At 35.6% G+C, this 24,838-nt stretch overlaps 3 protein-coding genes across 7 annotated transcripts; 2 read left to right on the forward strand and 1 right to left on the reverse strand.

Moving 5' to 3' along the window:
• RhoGAP1A (Rho GTPase activating protein at 1A) lies at positions 1–24,410 on the reverse strand. Of its 5 annotated transcripts, none has more exons than XM_073093276.1 (21): positions 23,992–24,410; positions 22,810–23,053; positions 22,442–22,565; positions 21,938–22,094; positions 21,340–21,589; positions 20,412–20,556; positions 18,274–18,409; positions 9,119–9,235; positions 8,272–8,457; positions 7,840–8,037; positions 7,156–7,275; positions 6,932–7,072; positions 6,559–6,747; positions 5,866–6,075; positions 5,135–5,330; positions 3,946–4,139; positions 3,307–3,482; positions 2,527–2,666; positions 2,061–2,206; positions 1,655–1,779; positions 1–1,380 (listed from the first exon to the last, which is right to left on the reverse strand). In XM_073093276.1, exons 1-21 carry the CDS (start codon positions 24,265–24,267, stop codon positions 1,158–1,160), a joined length of 3,693 nt encoding a protein of 1,230 aa, XP_072949377.1. In that variant the 5' UTR covers positions 24,268–24,410; the 3' UTR covers positions 1–1,157. The 5 variants fall into 5 exon arrangements, with proteins under 5 accessions (XP_072949377.1, XP_072949376.1, XP_072949374.1 ...); XM_073093275.1 differs by having other exon boundaries at positions 6,950–7,072; positions 22,442–22,631; XM_073093273.1 differs by having other exon boundaries at positions 22,442–22,631.
• LOC140757527 (uncharacterized) lies at positions 9,514–13,085 on the forward strand. The gene is made up of 4 exons (XM_073093278.1): positions 9,514–9,650; positions 10,079–10,170; positions 10,329–12,033; positions 12,677–13,085. The coding sequence occupies exons 1-4, from the start codon at positions 9,584–9,586 to the stop codon at positions 12,913–12,915; spliced, it is 2,103 nt and encodes a 700-aa protein (XP_072949379.1). The 5' UTR covers positions 9,514–9,583; the 3' UTR covers positions 12,916–13,085.
• On the forward strand, positions 13,765–15,445 carry LOC140757526 (uncharacterized). The gene is made up of 3 exons (XM_073093277.1): positions 13,765–14,087; positions 14,159–14,706; positions 15,045–15,445. Exons 1-2 carry the CDS (start codon positions 14,012–14,014, stop codon positions 14,701–14,703), a joined length of 621 nt encoding a protein of 206 aa, XP_072949378.1. The 5' UTR covers positions 13,765–14,011; the 3' UTR covers positions 14,704–14,706; positions 15,045–15,445.
• Positions 24,411–24,838: the final 428 nt, after the last annotated feature.

A 24,838-nucleotide genomic window follows, 5' to 3' on the forward strand; every position in this document is an offset into this window, starting at 1 on the left:
ACATTTTAAGAATCATAGAAAGGTGGGTGTCCAATATCCGTAATGTACATTACCATAATAAAACAAAAAAATAAGGAGTAAATTGTAAAATTTTATGAGTATGGTTTGATAATGCAAGTAAAATACTCTAATGAATTGTGCATTAGTAGGATCGTGGATCGCAACAAGCTTTAAAGCATTTGAGTCAGTGTAGGGCGTAGAGTAAAAATCCTTGGTTAGCGGTGTTATTAGGTGAACGTCAATCATTCGCGTGATGTAGGGGGAAATATAATAAATTAAATTGACCGAGACAATCGGCATTGACATATTGTGTTGACCACATAAAGGGGACGCGTTGGTGGGCGTGTCGCGGTAGTGTACCGTGGATATACCATCCCAAATTTATTGTACAAGTCTTGATAGTACTTAAGGTATGAAAATGCATTAAAATACAGATTACATATCTGTATTACTTTTTCTGTGACCTCATGTAAAGCTTATGTAAAGACACCTTTAAGTGCTCCCTAATCGGATTATGGGGGTCTGTAAAGAAACTGACGTAATGTTTGCACCTGAGCGCCCTGACGAAATGGTAGCGTATTCTGTTATGCACACCTTTTCCATCATAGAATCTAGACGTACATTCAAGGAGGTCATGAGTACAACTCCGCTGTCTGCGTCGGTCAGAGCGCGCAGTAGTCATGACGAGTTGACACATATATCTTTAGAAATGTAAAATCTAGATGTATATAAAAGGTACGAACTTGTATACTTTCGTTGTCGGCGTCGGTCAGAGCGCGCGGTTGTACGCGGCGAGTTGGCGCATATTAGTTTTTTGAGACGTGGAATCTAGAAGTACATAATAAAGAGGTATACGCGAGAGTAACTCCTTCGTCCGCGTCGGTCAGAGCTCTCAGTAGTACGTAACCAGTTGGTGCATGTTTTAGAGACGTGGAATCTAGACGTATATAATAGGTACGCGCTTGTATAACTCCTTCGTCCGCGTCGGTCAGAGCGCACGGTGGTAGGCGGCGAGCAGCCGCATACGATTTTTGTGTATAACACTATGCCGCGTTGGTCAGAGCGCGCGGTGGCACGTAACCAGTTGGCGCATATTTTTGAGACATGGTATATAATAAAGAGGTATACGCAAATGTAACTCAGTTGTCCGCGTTCGGTCAGAGCGCGCGGTGGTGCGAGGCGAGCTGCGCGGCGAGCTGGCGCTGCTGCAGCAGGCAGTAGAGGATGCCGGCCTGCGCCATGGCGTCCACGGTGCCGGCCGCCAACTGGTCGGCGCGCTGCTTGCCGCCCGCCGCCGCCGCCGGCCGCAGCAGCGTCGGCCCGAACACCGTCGCCAGGTTGTGCAGCGACATCTTGTTCTCGCTCTCGTGTTGGTTCACCCTGGAATCACAAAACTTAACTGAACAACTACTACTAAAGAGTATTTACTTCTGCGGCATAATTAATATTTTTTACGGATTAAAGCAAATTTTCATTAAGCAAATGACTAATTCCAATCTATTTAAACAAATATAACTTCGAAACTTAATAGGTACACATACAATGCATATTAAACTTAAACGTTTTTTAAATATTTCGAAACATTAAGTGAACTGAAAAACAAGGTCTAACTATGCTTTCAACTAAAACTCAAATTCAAAGCCACAGTACTAACTTGACGAAGTGGTTGAGGAGAAAATCTATACAGTTCTTGTTGAGATCAGGCAGCTGCGCGTAGCACTTGAGCAGCGCGTGGCGACGCGTGTGCGCCGGCCCGGAGTCCACAGACGTGCCTACACCCTGTATCATTAACACACAGTTTAAAATAAATTGATTGACACAGTCTAAATTAAGTAGATTTTGGTTTGCCTAATAATAGCTTTATATAGCGTAAAATAATAGGTTTGTGGATTAACCATTATAAGAAAAAAACAGGTAATAGTTACTTCTTAATATAATTATAAAAAATTACGTATTATTAAAAAATTCAAAAAGATAAAGTCTAGCAGATTTCTAACAATCACTGCTAGATGAAATTAAAAAAAAGATATTTATAGAATTAAGGATCACTTTATACTTACTTGAGTCGAACCCCAAGCCTTAAGTAATTCTGGATACAGTGCATCAGTAAAAAGTGCCTCGGGTAATTCTCGTAGATATAATTTAAGAACTCCCGTAACTGAGTGGATGTCTACTTCTTTTAACAGCTGCTCGGCTTCATATGCATCTGGAAAAATACCATAAATATGTATGTAATACTATATTCACGCAATTTTTTTGTGAATATACCCAAAATGTAAAGCGTGAAAAATCGCATTTAATACTTGAAACTACTTTCTTTGATTCTTATAAACGGAAATAATAAAATTATTGACAAAATTTTAATATATTATAATTTTTATAAAGATCACATATATCTCAAAAACATGTTTAATTACATTATGTTTAAAAAATATGTTACTAAAAATCTAATGATTCAACATTAATACGAGACTCTTTAGTATAATGTGCGGAATTAGAAATATTTAGTATCGTTATAACACTGACTGGTCTCGAAGCTCTTCTTGAGGCGGTTGAGGTCGGAGGCGCTGCCGGACACGCGGTACACGCCCACCTCGTGGATGCCGCGCCGCTCCACCTCGCGCACGCACGCGCTGATTATGAACGGAATGTTGCGCTTCTCTCGCCTGACGAACACGAAACGAAATATATTCACAGATATAATGACAGCGTTTGCTATTTGTATTAATTTGTTAATTAATGTACTCAAATTGAATGAGGCTTGTTATTCTTACGTAGTTGTGTTACTTATTTATTTTGCCATTTTCAAGGGAGCAAATTACATTTATAAAAGGAATACAATACAATTATAAAATATGATGTATGCAAATCCGTATAGGTTGTCCAAGAAGGTACCACCAGCAGAACTATATCTTGCGTGAAGTAGTTTCAGTGGAAGCGTATGGATGTCGTGTGAGTTACATATTTATGTTAGTCTTCAGGAGTGGTAATGCACCTACCTATATTCGGTTTCCAGTAGAACCTTTGTTTCATGTGGAGTGGATTACCGATGTCTATGCAAGCAATGATCATTTACCATCAGGTGGAACGCATGCTCGATTGCTGCAACATGCAGCTGTTCGGTGACAGTACTTATTCTACTTCCGTCCTCACGTACGCGACTTGCGGCCGGTTTTTCCTACCGAAACTCACACGCTCAGCGGCATTATTCCCTTCAATTAAATGATCTTGTGCACCACACGTTCGCCGCCTACATCCTCATCAACACAAACAACCGCTATAGCTCCACTCGGTAGCAGTACTAACTTGGCGACGTGCGTGATCTTGGCGCCGAAGAGCGCGCCGGGCTTGGCCTGCGGCACGCGGCGCGCGGACCGCTCCGGCGGCAGCAGGCGCAGCCGCAGCGGCAGCGAGCCGCCGCCCACGCACACCGTGCGCGACACGCCGCCCGCCGCGCCCGCAGACACCCACTCCTTCGACAGCTACAACAACACGTATCCGTCACCGTTTAATTTAGATATGTACCAAAAATATGATTGAAATCTCCGTGATTCGACTGCGATGGCATGATGGCGTCCTGTCTTAGAACAGTAGGTTTAAGATGTTCAGATATAAAAGGATCTATAATGATTTTTAAATATGTCTTTTTGAAGCTATAGATTTTTTAGCAAGTTATGAAATCAAATGAGAGTGATTTTTTTTAATGAAAGGACAGTTGCAAATGCGGCAACAATATAGGACGAAAATCATCTCCAGATTATCTCCAAAATGAGAATTATTTTGGAGTTACAGGTTACAGATGTCTATGTACAGCAATGACCACATAGCATCAGGTAAGCTACATGCTCTTTTCTGGTTCCTATACATAAATAATAATAAATGTTGATATGATATTGTGTAACAAAAACAAAAGCATCATCCTGTACAATATAAAACTATACATACCTTCAGCGTGCATTTGCCGCGCAGTACGGGCCGAGCTGCATCTTCGTATAATAGCAGCCTTAAGTTCTGCGAGCCCTCCAAATCCAAAGTGAAGCTCTCGTTCCAGCGTGGCTGTGCGCTGCGGCACACTAGTTTCGACTTCGCCTTGCGGAAGTAGTGCCCGTAGGAATCCACCTCCACGACTATGTAGTAATCTGTAAAATAAATTGCATAATACAATAGTTTATTCATATAAAATTAATTACAACTTTTCAGGAAACGAATAAATAATAATATTTTCTCAAATAGCATGTACAATTTTAAGCATAACCTAATTAGTATTTTGAAATAAATTTCTAAATTTTTAATTACTTTTATGATTGTTTTTTTTTTTTTTTTTTTATGTAATAATGCAATTTTTTTTTTCATCAATGTATATTTATAATAATAATCAACATGTAATTTATAATTGTTATGAGAAATTTAAGTGTTAACATTTTACAATTATTTCATTAATTTATATTTACAGTTTTATTCAATTCTTTCCATTTAATTTGTATACTATTTTATGTTATTCTATTATTTGCATTGTAGTTTGCACCTATAATTGAGGTAGCACTTGTACCTGTGTCTTATTTCCTTCTGTGTACCTTTACCGATTGTTGGTGTATACTTTGTTGGTGTAACATAATAATAATAATAAATAAATAAATAAATAACAATGCACATTTCAATAAGATTGTTCTTTTCTTGTTATAAATAAAAATCATGTTTATAATTGATGTTTGGCCACTGGGTGACAAAAAAGTTAAAGTTGTAAAAATAATTGCATATTTAGACAAAATATAGCTAATACTGTTTTATGTAATTTTGCATTAAATACATTGATTCAAAAATCGGAATAGCTACAGTAATCTGTTTAATCTTAGAGCACGGAGTTCGTTTCTTTTTTTTATAATACATATGTAGTAGCAGACGAGCATGCAGTTCACCTGATGGTAAGTGGCTATTGTCGCCCATGGACATCTATAATGAACCCCAGATAGGATTAGATATTCCTACCTGAGGTCGGCCACAGATGCGCCGCTACTCTTGAGGACTAAGCTGGAACGCCTCGGAAAAGTATGTCTACCTTACCACACAAAATATTTTAAATTACTATTTTATCAGTTCTCAAACTCCAACGGAAATATTCGGATTGTAAACATACCAGCAGCGGTGTCGAGCGGCGCGGTCATGCCGCCGATGTGCAGCTGCAGGTCGCCGAGCAGCAGCGAGTCGTCGCGGCCGGAGCGCAGCAGGTACGAGCCCATGTCCGTCTGCAGGTAGCTGCGGCACGCCGTCACCCACGCCTGCAGCTCCAGCATCGACACCGTGCTCGTGCCCGCCGGCGGCGCTGACGATGCCTGACCACGTGCGAATAGAATTAATTGTGATTTTTAATCCTTGGTGCGGTGAGGTGCGGCGTGGCGGGAGATATTCAGTTTTGGCGAGAAGCCAATTGTCATAATTGTCATTGTTATAAAATATGTCATGTTCCTTCCTCTAAATGTTTCTTTTATTGTGATACACTCAAGAAATATGGCTTTATATAATGTAATATAAATATATATAAACATGGCTTTATACTACCAATTACAATTGATTTATCGTAAATTTTTACGTGGACATGTCTAATGACTAATGATTTATAGGGACAGCCAGTCGATATTTCATTTATCACAAGATTTGGACATATTCGAATCCTTTATAAATACGAGCCTAAAATGCGTTAACCTTCGAATCCATAACGGTTAGGGCATGGTTTTAAGAGTACATCGTGCAGTATTTATTTGCTTAATTTTTCAGTAATTGACTTTTGTATAATGTGAGGGTTCGGTATTGTAACATCTATTAAAAAAGCTGTTTTAGATTTATTATTATAATTATCAATCAGCATACCTGCAGCGCGTGTATGGAGTCGACCCACTGCGTGCGCTCGTACTCGGAGCTGAGGAAGAACACGTGGTGCCGCTGCAGCGGGGCGCCGGGCGCCGCGCGCGCACCCAGCCGGAACACGAGGTTCGGCGACGCCAGCACCAGCTGCCCCTCCAGCTCCGACAGCTTCTTGCGCTGCTTCTCCGCCGCGCCCCGACCGCCTAGGCGGATCTTCTACGTAACGATACAAGACACATTACAATAGTAATATTATACTTAAACAAACGAATCAACACTGTTCAATAAACCACATACCTATTGCTAAACTATATGCCTACAAAAACTATTTTTTACCCGTAGACTACACGAGTATTAATTGATAAAACCGTTTGTGCTTTACACCTTTTTCTGTCTAATAACAGCGGTATTAAGCAGTGTTATTCAGGTAAAGGAAAGACACTTTTATGGGGCATTGAAAGTTTCAAAACCTAATTTCAAGGAAAAGCATTTGTAACAAACAACGAATCCTATCTACAGTTGATTATAGATGTCCATGGATATCAGTAGCAATAATAGTTTATATTAATAAAAACATTTTAGTTCTCTGAGGTATTAATAGATCTAATTAATCTAGAACTATTATCTGGTGTTAGTTTCAGTTGTCTATGAACGAAGTGACTATACAAATAAATGGAATTTTGTGAACAAAATCAATACCTTATCATCCTGCGCGGCTCTCTCCTCAGCTAGTATGAGGTCACGCACAGTGCATGCCTGCGACTTGAGCGCCACTATATTAGCCGGAGACGTCTCACGCTCAGAGCCTGTGTCCTCCTCCACCACAACAATGTCCGGAAGAGGAATGAACCATTTCAATTCAAACGTGAACTTATCTCGACCTGACGCCTGAAAATTACAATACAATTTATGATATCTTGAAGCTAAAATAGCCATATAAAAGTATGTTATACAGATACACAAAGAAAATGTCACAAGCACGGGCGTCAAGTATAGATTCATTTGTTAATCATCACTAACTTTAAGGTCTAGTGTTAAAAGTATTCTCGGGATATTAAAACTAATAACTTACATTATTTTTGTCAGATACCTTGTATTTCGCACACGCAATAACATCGTTGAATAAAAATAGATGCCTTAGTTTTCTATGTCCATCAGAAAGCTCCACTATAAATGAATTTTTAACGAGCCTTCTCTGTGCACGGTCAGCATTCTGTAAAAATAAGGAACAATTATTAGTGAGTAAACAATATTAAAAAGAAAATGCGTACTATTGATACAAAAATATATACTTACGGGAAACATAGATTTGGTCTGTATAATATTGAACTCATCAAGAAAATGTTGAGTCATATTTAAAGCTTCTGTCAGCATTGTGTGGTCCGGATGACTTGCTGGAGTATATTTAATAAGATCCTGTAAGTTTTAAATTCATCATAATAGTTACAACTATTTTCTTATCTCTTCACAAATGTGTGAATGTGTGAAATATCAAGAACTTGGTGTACTTCCAAATGAAAATTAGTAACGGTCATTCCAGAAAAACGGTGACCTGCTTATTAAAAATACTATTTCTTTTCACAGTTATAAAATCTAGCCCATTCTCATGTACGCGCGCAACTGACTTGTGCAGTACGTTGTTCGACAACATGGGCCGTCCGAAACAGACGATTTGCCGTATAAGGTACGCGAATCGTTGCAAGCTACCGCAGCGGCGCCGCACTGCGTCCGTGGCGCGACTGTAGTTGCGTATAAACGCACAATAAAATACTTACGTGCAACACTAGCGCGTTTTTCTGCACCCGCGCGACGGGCTTGTGCAGCAGGTCGTCGAGCGACATGGGCCGTCCGCGGCACGCGATCTGCCGCGTGAGGTCCGCGAACCGCTGCGAGCTGCCGCAGCGGCGCCGCACCGCGTCCGTCGCGCGACATTAGTTGTGTATAAACGCACGCTACTTTATCACACAATTAAATACTTACGTGCAACACTAGCGCGTTCTTCTGCACCCTCGCGACCGGCTTGTGCAGCAGGTCGTCGAGCGACATGGGCTGACCGCGGCACGCGATCTGCCGCGTGAGGTCCGCGAACCGCTGCGAGCTGCCGCAGCGGCGCCGCACCGCGTCCGTTGCTCGACCGTAGTTGTGCAAGAACGCGCCGTACACGTTTATGTTCTCCGCCTGCGGTACACATCACACAAATTTATTACATGTTTTTTTTTTAATATTTCTTATAATATTGAAATAGCAAATAACCATATAGGCCACCTGATGGTAAATGGTCAATGCCGTCTTTCCAACAATACGTTTAAATTGGCTACAGATGTTTTTTTCCAGGGACGTTGAATATGCCGTATTTTTTTTAAATATGATGGTGTATTATTTATTTATTTTTTTACAGAAAAGTATTATTACCATTTTCTTAAAATGTATTCCGACAGAAAGAGGCTCTTCCCAGCTGGCGACAGCTGCTTTCAGTCCTTCAAGGAAATTCTTATGCAGTTCGTGTAACTCCGATATCTTGTAGAAAATAGTTCCAAACTCCTCTTCCGTTATCACCGGTTGAGACGTTGAAAGAGTTGCTTTTATCGCATTCATGTACTGCAAAGAGAAGTAAATGATGTTAGAGTATATTCTCACAAATAAAATAAAACACCAAACATATAGTCCTATACGCTTCAGAGTCCTAATAAAAAGCACAACAAAGCGAAAAAATTCAATTCAATTCAATTTCAATTCATTTATTTATTGCAGGATAAGGTGAAGTACATTATATATGGAATACATTAGTTTTGTGCTCCTATCCTAACCCAAAGGGTATGCAAATATGTCATAGGTAATAATTCTAATTAAAATTAAATTAAAATAATAATATTGAATTAGAAAAGGATACAATAATAAAATTAATAGAAATCATCATATTAAATTAATAATTAAACAACAAAATAGCATGTCAGTACAAGTAAAAATATTTTATTATAAAATAATGGCTCATACTTAAAACAGACAAGATATAATAGAAAAATAATTATAAAAACGTCTCATATCGAAATTGGTTAAAACCGATTTGAGTAATGTTTAAATGCAAAAATATGATCCATAAATGAAAATTATAAAATAGTGTAAAATTAATATAAAATTATTTATAAAAAAAAACTTGTAATATGTTCCGCCAACAATTTCGTAATCAACACGGGTATAGCAACGTTTTCTTTTTGATCGAATAGAATACTGAAATCTGAAAAATATATTTTACTCATACCTTCTCCATAACGTAAAGACATTCGACGTACACATTCTCGCTCTCTATAATACTTGTGACTATACAACGGTGCATGGTGAGACGCTCGGCCTCCGCATTGTTGCTGTTGGTAGATTCCTGTGAAATAATAAAAAATATATTATTAATTACCAATAGATTGAACCAAAAACTTGTTGTGATATCCTATTGATTACATTTATTCTTTTATTTTACTAAATCCTTATTTTACTATTAGACGAAAGTTGTATGTATGTTTGTATGACAAGTATAACCACAGGAAATGAGTAGTTTACTTTATTCAAACAAAAGAAAGAAACAAAGTTTTGTACACTTTGAGGTTATATAACAATGGCTTTTAAACTTTGTTTATAACCACTAGGCCAAAGTGTAAACATTTGGCCTATTACAAAATCAAGTGATTTGTTAAAGTATTGTGAGTCTGCATTCAGAAGCATACAGTCAAACATGATTACTACCATTGTTCTCCTTACCGCTTGTATACTTAATGGCGGTCAATGTGGGGATACGAATAGTAAGATTTATTTATATCAGTAAAATAGCAAACGAGCATTCAGTTTGATCTGATGGTAAGTAATCACTGAAACCCATGGACATCTGTAACCAATCACAAATGTTGCCAATTCTGAAGACTAGGGTGCTCATATGTGAGTCAAGCGATATTTACACCCATCCACCGAAATGCATCCTCCAAAAAGCTGATTGGCATTTAATCTAATTAATACAAAATCAGCAGCTTTATTGTCAAATGAAAGACAAAAAAATGTTTTATAATGACAATTATTATATTTTATAGTGACAAAAAAACTAATTAAGATTGTGAAAGAGATTGTGTTTTGATCAGTAGTTTATTGAGATAAAATGTTGTCTATAGTTCATACGAAATAAATAAATGTCTAACAAATTAAAAAAAAATGTATATTTTAATTGTATAATTAACAGGTTTTGAGGTAAAGCGGTTGGAGCTTTCGCCTTTCGATGCTATTATATTTAGCGACATTGCTGAAATTATAAATGACATCGATAATAATCTGGTATGTTTCATTTATTTTTAAATGTCATGTATTCCTAGCATTCATCACTATTATATCCAAATAATCTAATAAGAATTTAGGGCAATATATTCACAAACAATGTTCAAGTTTACTGAATATTTACATCAACAAATCAAAGACAAATACTAATTTTTCAGAATTTCGAACCAGACACAAAAATAAACGATGAAAGCGAAAGCAATGAGGATGTTGAAAATTTGTTATCAGAGTATCAAAATCACTTAGAAAAAGCACATAAACAACGGGTACAATATTTTGAAAAAACTAAAGGAAAAAATAAGGTACCGCTAGTACGCCATGAAAAGTTTTCTAAAGTAAATTTTCCGAAAGTGCATTCCTTTGACAGTGATCGGAACTACCATTTCAGCAAGTTTCTACCACAGAAAGTTTTCAATAATCCCTATGATTTATTTGTTCCGTTGCATGTACCGCATGAAGAATCTTTACCTACTGTTAATAAGATAATTTGGAATGAAAACAAAGTGGATTTACCAGGTTTTGTAACCAAATCTGGAAACAGCGCAATTCTTTCATCATGCTTCTGTGAGGAAAATAAATTTCCATGCAAATGTAACTGCAAGCAATGCTTGATACCGTTTGGAAAGCCACATTCATCCTACTTTGAACCAGCAAAAGCATTTAATGACGACAATCCTTTAATAACTAACACTGCCTATAAAAATATAGGCCACCGAAGCGAGAACACTGGTGATATTTCTGATAATAATGTAAATATACGAATTAAGGTCGACATTCAAATGCCTAAAATTTATGAGGTGTTAAAAAAGGTGCACGAAAGTTTTAGTATAAATAATGCCACAACGCCTGAAGACGTCGACTTAAACGACACTATGGCACCCATGAATATGTCATTTTCCTCTTTGACTTTTCCTATACCTTTGAATATTCTTACTCACGGGTTATCTAAACTTTACCAGTATGATTTTACTCCTATTCACAAGACGTCATTGCACAAGAAGAAAAAATCTCATTCTAGTAGTCAAAATAAGAAATATCGCAGCAAATTTCTAACTTTTCATCACGGTAAAGGGTATTCGTACCAGAATTTACAAACTACAGAAAAATATAATAATGAGAACTCCAATAATATACATCACGACACTCAAGTTAAATTACAACCTAACATCACACGAATACTGGAATTAAATTCTACAGCAAATAAGTCAGACTCCCTTCCTGACTACAATGAAACCAACGCAACAATACCTATTCTAGTAAACATTTCTAGCGATGACAATTTTATTGATATAGAAGCTACAACAAAAGATATCACCAATATAAATCATACAGTGTCAGCAGAACCTAATAACGCAACAGCGTCACCATCTTTCATACGCATCAAACGTGCAATATTAGATAACAGCACATTACCAAATAGTACAATTTCAAAGTTAAAAAGTGTCAATACATCACAAAACAATTTTGAAACCGGTAAAGTTAATAATCAGCCAATATTAATGGACAACGATTTATTATACTGGCCTGACGAAGCTGGACATAATATAAAGAATGAAACGGTTGCAGCAAGAGAAGAACAACTTCATGAATCGAATTTAAACATAAGTGAACATACGGTAAATATAAATAGCACTTCGAATATACAAAAATCGCTTAGCAAAGTTAATTGGGACGACGTGGAATCGGTAGCTTCAACGTTTACAAATCTCGTGGGCAAATATGTAAATGGTATGTTAACATTTTGCTCCCAAAAAAATTGTCGATCTTTAAAATATGGTGACAAAATGTGTATCCAAAGAAATTGTATTCCCGAGGAGCGTTTTAATAAGATAGGGCACTGTAATGCGGGAACTAATAATACTGGTAAGTTGCAATTTATAATATTTCATTTGTTTACTATATTTTATTCCTTCAAAAAATGTTTTACAAACATCCCCTTGCGCGGGGCACACATGCATAAAGTCTGCATAAATTCTTCGATGTTATGACTTATGTATAGTCCTTAAGGATTATACATAAGTCATATGTTATGTATAATCCTTAAGGATTAGTATGCCAATGTATGAAAAATATGTATTTTCTTAAAATTTAGGCTTTCCTTTCGATTGTCATTTATCATTACTTCCCAGAATTTGATCCTTATAAGCAAAACTATTAGATAGAGGAATAATATAGAGGATGTATTTTTTTTTTCAAAATTAACTTTTTCGATTCCCGGCTTGGGAAAAAGATATTTAAAAAAACGAATGATGCAGTTTTCGTTTTTATCAAAATCGGCCTCGTAGGTCTGAAAGTAGTTTTCAGCGTTTTTCGCTAATCCTTATAGTTTCAGATTGGGCCCTGAAGGCCTATTCGAAAAATTCACCCTGTATACATATAGACCAAAATTAAATATATTATATAAAATCTTAATCTTCCATAATATATATATGGAAAATATGTAGGAATGTGCAGTTACTAAAGTATTCTTAATTAATTTTATTTCATAGGATTTTTTCTGTTGCAGACTGCACAATATTAATGGACTCGCGTACCGATGTGTCCTTAGATATTGTTTCTGAGCTTATCGACAGTTTACAAAACAAACTGATGGGCCAAATATTTGGAAAGGCAACGATTTGTATCAACGTAAAATGTACCACCTTCGTAGCAATTAAGAAACATTTTACGAGAACAAAATGTTTAAAGAAAGAACTAAAGGCCAAGGGCCATTGTGAAAACTTAAAAAACGATAAAATTGTTTAGAAATGACGTAACGACGTTTATTTGGAAAATACACATTGAGACCATTACGGATTTATAAACATAAAATGCTTACAGCTAAAGCTGTGATAAGAAACAGTTTACTCAGTTGCACTTACAATGTTTGTTAGGTGTTTCACTGCACGTATGCAATTAAACTTGTTAATTCTAACCATGCTTGTGTTTCCTTTTCTTATAGTATTTTCAAATAAAATACTTGCATCGGTAAGTACATTAATAAATTTTATATAAACGACTATTATTTAATATCACCTTTATGAAGAGTTTAATAACATAAATTAAAACATTTATGAATGCAATACATTTTGCATATGCAATTTTTTAATATTTTATGTACTCTTTTATAGAAAACAAAAGAATTATACTTCTCTCCATGGAAAGCTATCAAAAAAACTCAACCACAAATAATAAACTTTACTTCAAACGGCGAATACAATATGGAAGATGTCCCGCTCCGAAATTTCGTTAGCGTGAAGAAAATTATGGACACTATCGGAAAGAAATACTGGGCGAGCCACTTTTTTCGGAAAGATGACAGCACTCTCTGGAATTCCACAGATGTAATGAATGAAATTAGAGAATATATGAATCAAATGTATTCGTCACTTCGGCCGATGAAGAAGCTCAAGATACTCACGGAATGTAGGAAAAATAGATCACTCTGTCGGTTCTTAGCCTGTCCGAATATAAAGGATCACTGCGTATTGTGTGAGGTTGACATGAAGAATCGCGGTCAAAATTCTACAACATGTGAACAATTTTCAACTAAATTCCTAATGTCACATAAACGATTTAAAAACATTTCCGTCCTTATGGACAAGTCATAAAAATTAATAAACGTATAAAACATTATCTTGTTCTTGTCTTGTGCATCCCATGCAACGAGTAAAGCTCAGGATAATTCTGGATAATTAAATCATTTGTTGATAAGTTCCTTCGTAACTCATTAGGCAAACATTCCCGTAAGGGGCTTATCTTTCAACAGATAGGGACATACCCAGTCGAGGCATATAAAAAGCCGAGATGGGACTATCCAAACATTTACCCCGGTGAAACAGTCGCAATCATACCTGCTACAATGTTCACTCTTAAGTATTTTGTTGTTATTCTAGTATTATGCGAAGTGAATGGAATTTACGGCAAGCCAGTGGAATGTGAGTATTAGAAATTCTAAATTTGGGTGTCAAATAATCCTGTGTTTTTAATCTACTAACCTCGCTTGCAGATAATTTTAACGAGGGTCGCGGGATTGGTTCCACACTTTGGGGATGGCTAACCTATCCGTTCTCATGGTGGAGTTCCGGCAACGACATACTACCCGAATCGGATCAACTCATAAAACCGACATCGCCCACCCCGTTCGAGACAATAGAGATAGGAAGACATAACGTAACAATATGGTGCAATGACCAAACCTGTACCACGATGAGGTGTGACAAGTTCGGTTGTGTGAATATTACGTGTAATATTTACGACACAGATTTGAATGGGGAATGCAGACAGTACAATACAATAGTGAAACCAGAAGATCCTACGTCACAAAAGCCTGTTAAAGCCACCGAGCCAGCGGCAAAGCCCACGGTGCAAGATAAGGAAACTAGGACAACGGTGAAGCCGCCTGAATCAACAATCGCTGTATCAGTGCCATCTACTGCGACGACTCCGAATCAAGCTGTTGACGAACGTCCATTGGAACTTGAAGCAGTCTTATCGTCAACCGTTACTGAAGTCATAAGCCAGCCTACACAAACTATAAAACCTAACAACTAAATGGTATGCATCCTATTCATAATTGTAATTAACATAAAGTGTAAATATTCTAACAAAAATCTCCTTTAACTTATTTTTGTTTTGTCAAAAGTTAGTTACTTAAACTGTTTATTAATAATCACTGAAACCAATTTTTGCTACTGAAGATCAACATTTGACAATTTGTAGTTACCTATTAGATATTGCCAAATGTTTTTTTAGTAGGAAAAAATTGGATAGAATTATTATTAAAAAGCATAAATCAACGTAATAATCAATACTACCTATTATCTTAGCAAACTTTACAAAAAATTACATTTTATTAACAGCTTTTTAATACAGTGTTTTTCATTTCCTTTCAGATGAGACTGCTGGACAAATTACAGAATCGACAATGACATCTTTTTTACCACTGGGAATAGATCAAATCTTATTAAATTACATCCGATCAAAATTAATTCATCACGCAACAATCTTGGCAAATCGGTTGATTCTAAAATCAGACATAGACTCTTTTTGTGCCGACGGCGTTTGTTACTACACACTGTGTGAACACGGTAACTGTGAAGTGAAGTTCTGCAAATATAACTTGATTACTAGTGAAAGAAAATGTTCCCTTAAAGGACCACTAGGAGTGCTGGATCTGAAAAATTATAACAGAATAATCTCAATAAGTAACGAAACCAATGACTTTGTTAATAATGAGAAGGAAGTTAAGCTGTTAAAAAGGATATTAAATAAATGATTCATCGTTTAATTGAGCTTTTTATTTGTTGGCGGTGAACAATGATTCAGTTCAAAATTATGCTATGTACACTTACAGAATATTTAAAGTATTGCTGAAGAATACCTAACATCCAACTCATAGTATTGCTGTTCCATTGTCATAAAAATACTGCATATTTGTAACATTACTGGATGAAAGATAAGTAAAATAAGGCATACAAAATTATGCTTATCTTTAGGTGAGATACGGGAAGTGAGGTGGCGCGGTTAAGTAATCTCCCACTCAATTAACATAAATATGCGATAAGCGCCCATTGTTCTCGTACGCACATCACATGTATGCGACATAGCAATCGAGCGTTCGACTTTTACACGTCATTGTAAACTGATTAATGTATTGAAATTAGCTATTTGTTTGGATTAGGTTTTGTTATTGTTTTCTGACATTTTTATTTATTTAAAAAGTTTGCATGTAATCAAATTTTTGTCGCCTAATGTTTTAAATCAATCGAAATAATTACATTTTGTTCTCAGGGAATTGTTATTTTTTCTTGAGAGTTAATTTAAGTTAATTTGCAAATTATGAGAATGGAATGCCAAACTGGTATGTGTAGAGCTCCATTCAATACTCATGCAAAATAGTTGATTAGGTTGAATTACTTTTTCAAATCGAAACAAAGTGATCTACCATGGAAATATTGAAAATTATGTTAAACATTGGAAAGGTGTAGACAATAAAAGATTATTACATTATTATTATTATTTTAAATTTTCATAGACATACAATAAAAAAGCTTAGCTGCCAATAAATATGTTTGTGTATTAACTTTTAAAACTTTATATACGGCACTGGACAATTTAAAAATAATGTAAATTTGTATGAATACTTAATACAAAATTCAGCTAATTGTTATTAAAATATAAAGAATTATTAGTGTTACATACTAGTTACTACATGGAATTCAGAAATAAAACATCGGGTTCAAATCATAGCAATAAGTTAATGATACCCAACAATAAAATTCGATAATACGAAAAGTAGCATCTAATAACACACTACTTCATCAAACAACGGTGAATAGTGTTGGTGCGACACTATACCGTTAGTTAAAATGTTTTTGTTTAGTTTGCGTGTGGTTGCAATTCAAGCACGAAATTATGCATCCGGTCCACTGGACATGTGGGTTATATCGTTGATCGTATTGACTAGATTTGCTCCCGTTACTTACTAATGCTTAATAGAGAAGCTTAGATGAGACTACACATATAGAAGTAAATAGTGTAGGATTATGATACTGAAATATGAATTGATAATGATATTAATATTACTTATTTTATCTATCTATGTAACCACGTTTATTTATGTAGTATATTTTTGTTTATATTGTGTGAATTAATGATTAAACAAGTAAAAAATCTCATCTGTAGCAATATTTAGTAGGTACGTTAGAAAATAGCTAGAGTAATTATTTGTACCGATCTAAAAGCCAATATTAGAAAGACGTGCTACACAGTTGCCTTGTACCTACTTGTATAATACAGGAGTCCCCGTACGCGTCAATCCCAAGAGATTATTTTTACAAACCATGCATCATACAATGAGTAATCATTAATCGTATTCGTATGTATATTAAATGCAGGATCGTTTTGTATAACTTTATGACATCATATAATTTTATAAAGGTTTGAGAAAAGAATCCTACATCACATCATTGTTAATTAATAATTTTAAATACTAGAAGAAAAATAATCCATTTTACGCTTAATATACCGTCGCTACAGATATTAATATAAATAAAAACCAATATTTTTTTGTATTGTTATATTTTAAGTAATATTAATACATACTATGTTTCACTAAAAATCCTCATGGAAGAAACAAATCAAACAAACCAATAAGCAGTCCATGCGATGGGAAATTACCACGGATAGATTATACACATCCATGGTGGCCCATGGATGTGTATAATCTCCCATGGATGGCCCATGGATGTGTGCCATGGTGGCCCATGGATGTGTATAATCTATCTCAGGTGGAATCAAGAGTTCTACCTGGGATCAGCAACTAAGGCGTTGCTGCTCTTTACGACTAATTTTGAACGCCTTGTATAACTTTAACTTCCTTACTTTCACCTTGAAACCGCTTAACATTGCTATGATTAGACAAAAATAGGTGTGGCAGTGATGCTTTCTGAGTCGGGCCACAAAGTGTTCTACCACCTCCAAAACTGTACGTATTTTGGTAGTAAGTTTGAAGGTGGTAGAACCCTATGTGGTTCGACTCCGGCGGCACCACCGCCACACCTATTTCGGCCTCATAACAGCAGCGTTAAGTGCTGCTGTGTTCTGGTTTGAAGGATATAGTAAGACAGGGATAGGGAGACACACTTTTCCGAGGCGTTCTAGCTTAACCTGCAGAGGTAGCGGCGCATCTGCGGCCGACCTCAGGTAGGAATATTTAATCCTATCTGGAGTCGATTACATATGTCCATGGGCGGCAGTAGCCACTTACCACCAGGTGGGCTGCATGCTCGTCTGCTACTCATGTATTATATAAAAAAAAACAAGCGAACATGCAGTCCATCTAACAATGAGTGCCCACTGTCGCCCATGAACATTTGCAATCTACCCCAGATAAAATTAAAGAGCCCTAATACACAATAGCGACACTTTAGGATTCAATTGGAACATCTCGGATAAGTTTACCTTCATTACCACACTCTTCAAACCCGAACACAGCAGCGCCTAACACTGCTGTAACTAGGCAGAAAAAGGCGTGGCAGTGGTTTCGGAGTCGAACAACGAACAGTTCTACCACCTATATAATCATGTGTACGAGTCTACGTAGTAAGTTAAGTGCGTTACCTGGTGCTGCAGCTTCCTGAGCACGGGCGGCGTGGCGGCCTCGGTGTCGGAGGAGATGGTGCGCAGCAGCAGCGGCGTGTCGCCGTCCGCCGCCTCCGAGCTCGTCTCGCTCGCCTCCGCGCCCTCGCCCCCTTGCCTGCACCGAAACATACGCTTATTTTGCACGCTAATGTAATTCTTGTTCTTGTTGTTAAATGTTATTATCAACTTTGTAGTTGATCTATCTAATTCAACTCTGATTTTGCAAAATTTTACTTATTTAAATATAGATCAAATCATCATTAAACTAGGCGGCCTGAAAGTTCTTCATAATGTAACATGTATTTTATTCTAACACATATGCATGTACAATCTCAAGTGCCACATATGATTAGTGTGGTAGATTACGGCCTAATATAGTTCTGATAGGAAAATTAGTCTTAAAGTAGCAGTAATTCAGGACCCCTTAAAACATTGGACACATCTAAACTCTGTAAATTTGCATTCTCCGAATGTTTTGGGTCTCTTCCCCATAAAAAATCTAGAATAACTCATACTTTATATCAAAACGCTGGAAATATCTGCAATACCCATATTAAAAATATACGAAATACATAATAATAACTTTATATATACATAAGGATGTATGAAACATACTGACAAAAATAGCTGAGTAAAAAATACAATAATTACTAATTACACGTAAATTGGCACTTCCTTTCCCAAACTTACGTGTACAAATTAACGTAATAAATTGCTTCATTGTTGGAATCATTTATTTGGTCACATTCATCTAGTTGCCTTAACCTACTTGCCTTAACCAGGCTTAGTGATAAAATTGCAATCATTTGCTACTATCTGCCTTGTGATATAGCATTCGTATTATTTGTATAGCACAACGACTATGACTAAGCCTCGATTATTAATAGTTATCAATCCATCCTATCAATAGACATTTCCAGTTAATACAGAAAAATAGACAGATTGGTTATTAATATTTATTTATTTAATTAATCAAGGAGCGTTACGTGGTGATGTACATTATGTACAGTAATCTTCATTAACAGTAATATCTACGGGTAGTATGCGAATGCTGCATATTATATTCAACGGCGCCAGCGCAATTACTGTTTACTACAATCTTTTTTAGATTGTTATTAATAATTAAATATTTAATTTGAATTTTGGTTGTAATTTTTGTAATTAATTTTTTATTATTGTTGGCTCGATTATATTTTTGAATAAAATTATACAAATTTGTTTATTTATACTTTTTTACGTGAAAGATTAGCTCGTATAAATACCTACCATGAGTAACGTATAAATGACTTGAAATATTATTATTAAAATATGCGTGCTACGACATCCATAACGTGAATCCTATTTTGGAGGGAGTACCTATAGCGTCGTAGCGTTTGACAAGGTCCATTTGTAGTATGGGATTTTTTTTGGCAAACACATAATGAGGGTTTATGAGGTCTTAGATTAAAGGTCATCCATAAACGGTCGACGAAGTGTGACATTGTGTGACAAGGGGTGAGGTCGAAGTGTGACGTCACATTTCAAAACATTAATTAATCTAAAATTGTATTATATGTATAGATAATTTAAATTCAAATGAAACGATTTCGGAATTTCTGTTCTATTTTAATAATTAGGTACTATAAGTAAAATTTGTGACATCCCACTAGGGAGGGGGTCTCACAAAATGTGTGCAACTGTAGACAAGGATGGGGGAGTAGTGAAAAAAAACAAGAAACTTGTGTGTCGTAATTTATGGATGGCCCCTTATAATTAATTATACACCTATTGGTATAAATATAAACTATGTTTGAAATAAAGTATTGAATAAAGAGTAACTACGAGTGATAAATAATAATTATAGACCTACTGTATAACTATAAACCATATCTATATACATATATAAAAAAAACAATTGCTGTTCGTTAGTCTCGCTAAAACTCGAGAACGGCTGGACCGATTTGGCTAATTTTAGTTTAGAATAATTTGTGAAAGTCCAGGGAAGGTTTAAAAGGTGAGTAAATATGAAATATATTTTATAAATAGATTCTGAGGCGGTACAAAGTTTGCCGGGTCAGCTAGCTTCGAATATAGTATTGAGTAATTAGTAACTAAGTTAGTGTTAAAACAATACTGACTGTATAAAGTAGTGTATGTTGACGTAGTTGGGCGCGGTGGGCGCGGGCGGCGAGTCGGGCGCGGCGGGCGCGGACGGCGCGCAGCCCGACAGCGGCAGCGTGCTCGTGCCGCTCGACGCGTCCTCCGCGCTCGAGCCCGCGCCGCCTGCCACACGGACATATTACCAATCTTAGTTTATGATTACTTATTATAGTCCGCGTACAACTGCTAGTCCGCTCTGAATATAGAAATGAATCGCGTCGCCACAGCAATTTTTAGAATAGAATAGAATAATTTATTTGCATAGAATAGGTACATAACCAGGTGTTACAAAAATTTAGGTTCTTTTATTCTGCTAACAATACTAGCATACAAATTAAATAGTTGTCAAAGAAAATACAATTATAAAAATAAAATGTATGACTACACCTGCTCGCTACAACTTCAGAGCAGACTAGCAGTTTGGCGTGGACTATACCATGAGGATACCGATGCGAATGGGTGTAAAAAACAATATACAAAACAAAAATGTATATGGAAAAATAAAAATTAAGAAGTAAGCTTTTTACTCAACTGTAGGAGATAATATTTAAATATCTTTAAATTAATCTTTGACACACTTTGCAGCCCAAAGACCTTCACAGATTTTAACATTTGAAGTGTTCTTAGATTCAACAAAGTTGTGATAGTAACATAGGCTATATGTTAGAGCCGTCAGGTATTTGTTTTTAAAGTAATTTTCATGTTTATCACTTCCCCACATTGTTATCACTTCAAACCAGAACAAAGCAGCAGTTAACTTAATTTTATACTTTCTTTCAGAACTGTAAGATACATTGTATGCAGCCAACTGAGCTTAGTTAAATAAAATTATAATAATAAAGCAAACACCACATACTACTAGTAAAACCTTGTTCAAAGTTGAATTTACTATAAGATGGTTCAAACCTGCTTGTATATAAACATATTCGCCGTCATTTATATCCACGGGTACTTGATCATAATAAGGTTCATCTTCACTAGTAGGCACTGCGGCTGGTATGCTTTCTAACGATATGGGCGCTGATTTGTCATCGGTGCCCTCCACCAAGTCTGGAGTTGTTGAAGTGACCTCCTCATCGATGGAGCGCGGAGTTGCCGCTCCACCGGAACGTTTACGTTCGGATGATAAGGAATTAATTGATTCATAGCTTTTCACCTGCAACAAAACATAAATATAGCCTGCCTGAATCATTGCAACTTTTGTAACATTAACTTAAAATATTACACTAATTACTAACCATACTATGCATACATGACTACTATTTTCTTATCATACTTCTTATAATTACTAACCATAATATAATAAATAATAATTAATACTAGTACCTAGTGGGAATAATTTTTTTTATATAAAAAAAGGATTAGTCCTTAGAATTTAGTTTTTAAATAACAAATACAATAGGGATAAGATTATGTAAGTTCAAAATAGTAAGGAAAATACATGAAAGATGAAACGGGAAAATACATACATAAATGTTTATTTAAATCAACATCAAAAACATACCCTCTCACTAATGGAAGGTGTAGACGCTCGACTGGCAATTGATTCTCTCGAATCGGCGCTGCGGATTTTCCTCCCCAAAGACGAGGGTGGACTGTCTTCAGGAAAACCAGACTCTGGTAAGGAAGCCCCACGTTTGTTGAACACTTTCGGTGGTGGTCTGGTAACATACACATGAAATTATATATGTACATAAATTTGCAGTATTTACAATACTTTAAGGAAACTAAAAGTTCTTATAAGTATTTCTAAATTCATATTTTGTCAGGAGAATAATTTTTAAACTTCCTCAATGTATTGAATATTAATTACTACCAAAACATAGTATCTGTTAAATTTTAGATTTAATTATAGGGATATGAATATTTTAAAGATGTGCTAAAGACTTTTGTGTAGTAGAAAGAGGATTATGTTTGCCATTTACGACATGCTTCAAAAGTAGGATAAACTACTTGAGTGTTGGTATTGATATAAAAAAACATAAATATGAGATAAAAAAAGACTTACTTCGGTGGCACTTTCTTCTTGGCAGCTGTGGTTGGGTCTATGGAACTACTTTCAGATGACTGTGGAGACTCTTCGGATTTCTTTGATGCATTCTCGGCTAGCTTCAGACCATTGACTTCGATGACTGTTACAAAATCACCAGCTTGTGACATTGGACGGTTTTTAGCTTGGTTTGGACTTGTTTCTACACCTACTGTTATGATAAACATTAAATAACAATAAAAAGTTATAATTACTAATGTCTTATACAAATGAATCATTTACGCCTCAAGTACTGGCAATTGAAATTAGTTTATTGTGTACTAAAAAAAGTGATATAAAAAACACATTTCAAAGGATATTAAATATTATTTGTTAAGTTACTTTACCATTACTATCTGCATCAATATCAGTTCTTTGGACCACCTCGCTGTTACATCGTCTCCTGGCTGCCTCCACCGCCAAGTTGGACGACAGTTCATTGATACACTGATTGACGGAACTCCGCTCTGCGAGGTGTGCCGGCTTGCTCCTGAGATGCACCTCCTCACACTCCACTTCGTTGGAGTCATCACTCTTGTTACTACTCAGACTCACTTCACTTTTCTTTGATAATGAATCAGTGTTGGACTCCTACAATTATAATGTTATTTTTTGCAAAAACATAAATATATATTGTGCAGGAAATAATACGAAAAATGCATTTCTGAAATACATTTTGCAGTATATGAATTGAATAAAGGCTAAAGACAATTGTATGAATCTAAAATTATACATAAACCTACATAGACCTATTGAAGAACAAAATTTTGATTTAGTAATAGTTATTGGGGAAGTAATATCATCAACATTTTTTACAGCAACTTCAGGTTTACTGCTGTTGTCACTTTATTTCAGTAAATGAATTTCAACATGAACAAATAATCCAAAGTACTAACAAGTAAAATTAAACACATATTCTAAGTGGGGAAAAACCTTTCATGAAGAGAACTAAATATAAAACTTAGGGAAAAATACACTAATTAATGATAATTAATTTTTAAAATCCCACTAAATTAATGTCATTCATATTAATTTTTACAGCAGATATAAACAGGAAACAATGCATAATTAATTAGTTTAAAACAAAATCTTTCTTAAACCATAAATACCAAGGACTTATGGATGAATTTTTTATTGATCATTGTGTACCAAATCGCGAATTAACCTCCAACAATTCTTAGAATTAAAATATGCCTAGTCTATAGGTGTATGTAGGATGATTCATAGGGCATAACAAACTATTTATGTTGGTACAATGAATGATTTAGATCTATCACAGTTATAAATTTACTATGCATACATGACTACTATTTTCTTATCATAACACTTCTCTATTTACTTTTTATTACTATAAATTAAACAAACACTATTATTAATAATTATCTATTCTAATAAGACAGGGAGGCTAATGAATACATTAGAGATCACAAATTCTTGCATGTCAAATGTTACGTATAAAAAAAAACAATGAATATTTACAATTAATTTGCAATCTACGGATACCAATCCACGTATCGATAAGCTGTTACCTGTTTGATATCTGCAGTCTTATCGTCACCGCCAGCACCCGACGGCGGGGTCCCTCTGCTGCCATGGGATGTGGCCTTATGCTTCTCCACATCAGACAACAACGTCTCTAAGTACTCCACGTAAAACTCTTCCTTCTCCAACTCCTCTCTAAGTATAGCCACTTTCTGTTTATGTTTAGCCAAATTGGCCCTGACATCTTCTTCCCAAGCGGCTGGCAAAGCACTCTCTGGAAAACGTTGCACCCACACACGCTGGAAATCTCCGAAGACGCTCATCTCTCACAAAACGATTTCATGACAATTTTATGTTACAATAATCAGCAATCACAGTTTTATTACTACTTCTCAATGTAAAAAACGTATCAGAAACTCTGTCATCGCAAACGCATTTTTTTTTATCTCATTTATTTTTAATTCGTTTCGTTGAGTAGTAGGTGGTAGTGAGACAATGGAAATCAAAACTTTAAGTTAAGACATAAAGATTTCCCACACAACAAAGTTATATTATAAATGTGCCACGAAAATATAAGAATCATATTTTTTTGCCTTTAAAATAGTAGATTTATTTTTTTATAAAATTTTATTAATTTTATTATTTGTTTTATATAATCTGTGTTCCTGAAATGATGTTGCCAGACTTCAACGTATATACGTTGTAATGGGGTGGGTAATATTACCCATAATCAAATAAAATATATTAGTATTTATTACATTTACTATGTGTACAAAATTTGCGAACAATTTGTTAACCGGTATATATGTAATTATAATAATTTATCACTACATTACGCTACATAAGTAACTGACTAAGACACAAACCATCAAAATTACTGATATTAAGTTTGCA

This window comes from Epargyreus clarus, unplaced genomic scaffold (genome assembly GCF_041222505.1).
Source record: "Epargyreus clarus isolate Ecla_fem2 unplaced genomic scaffold, WU_Ecla_fem_2.2 ptg000004l, whole genome shotgun sequence".
In the NCBI taxonomy this organism is placed as follows: Eukaryota; Metazoa; Arthropoda; class Insecta; order Lepidoptera; family Hesperiidae; genus Epargyreus; species Epargyreus clarus.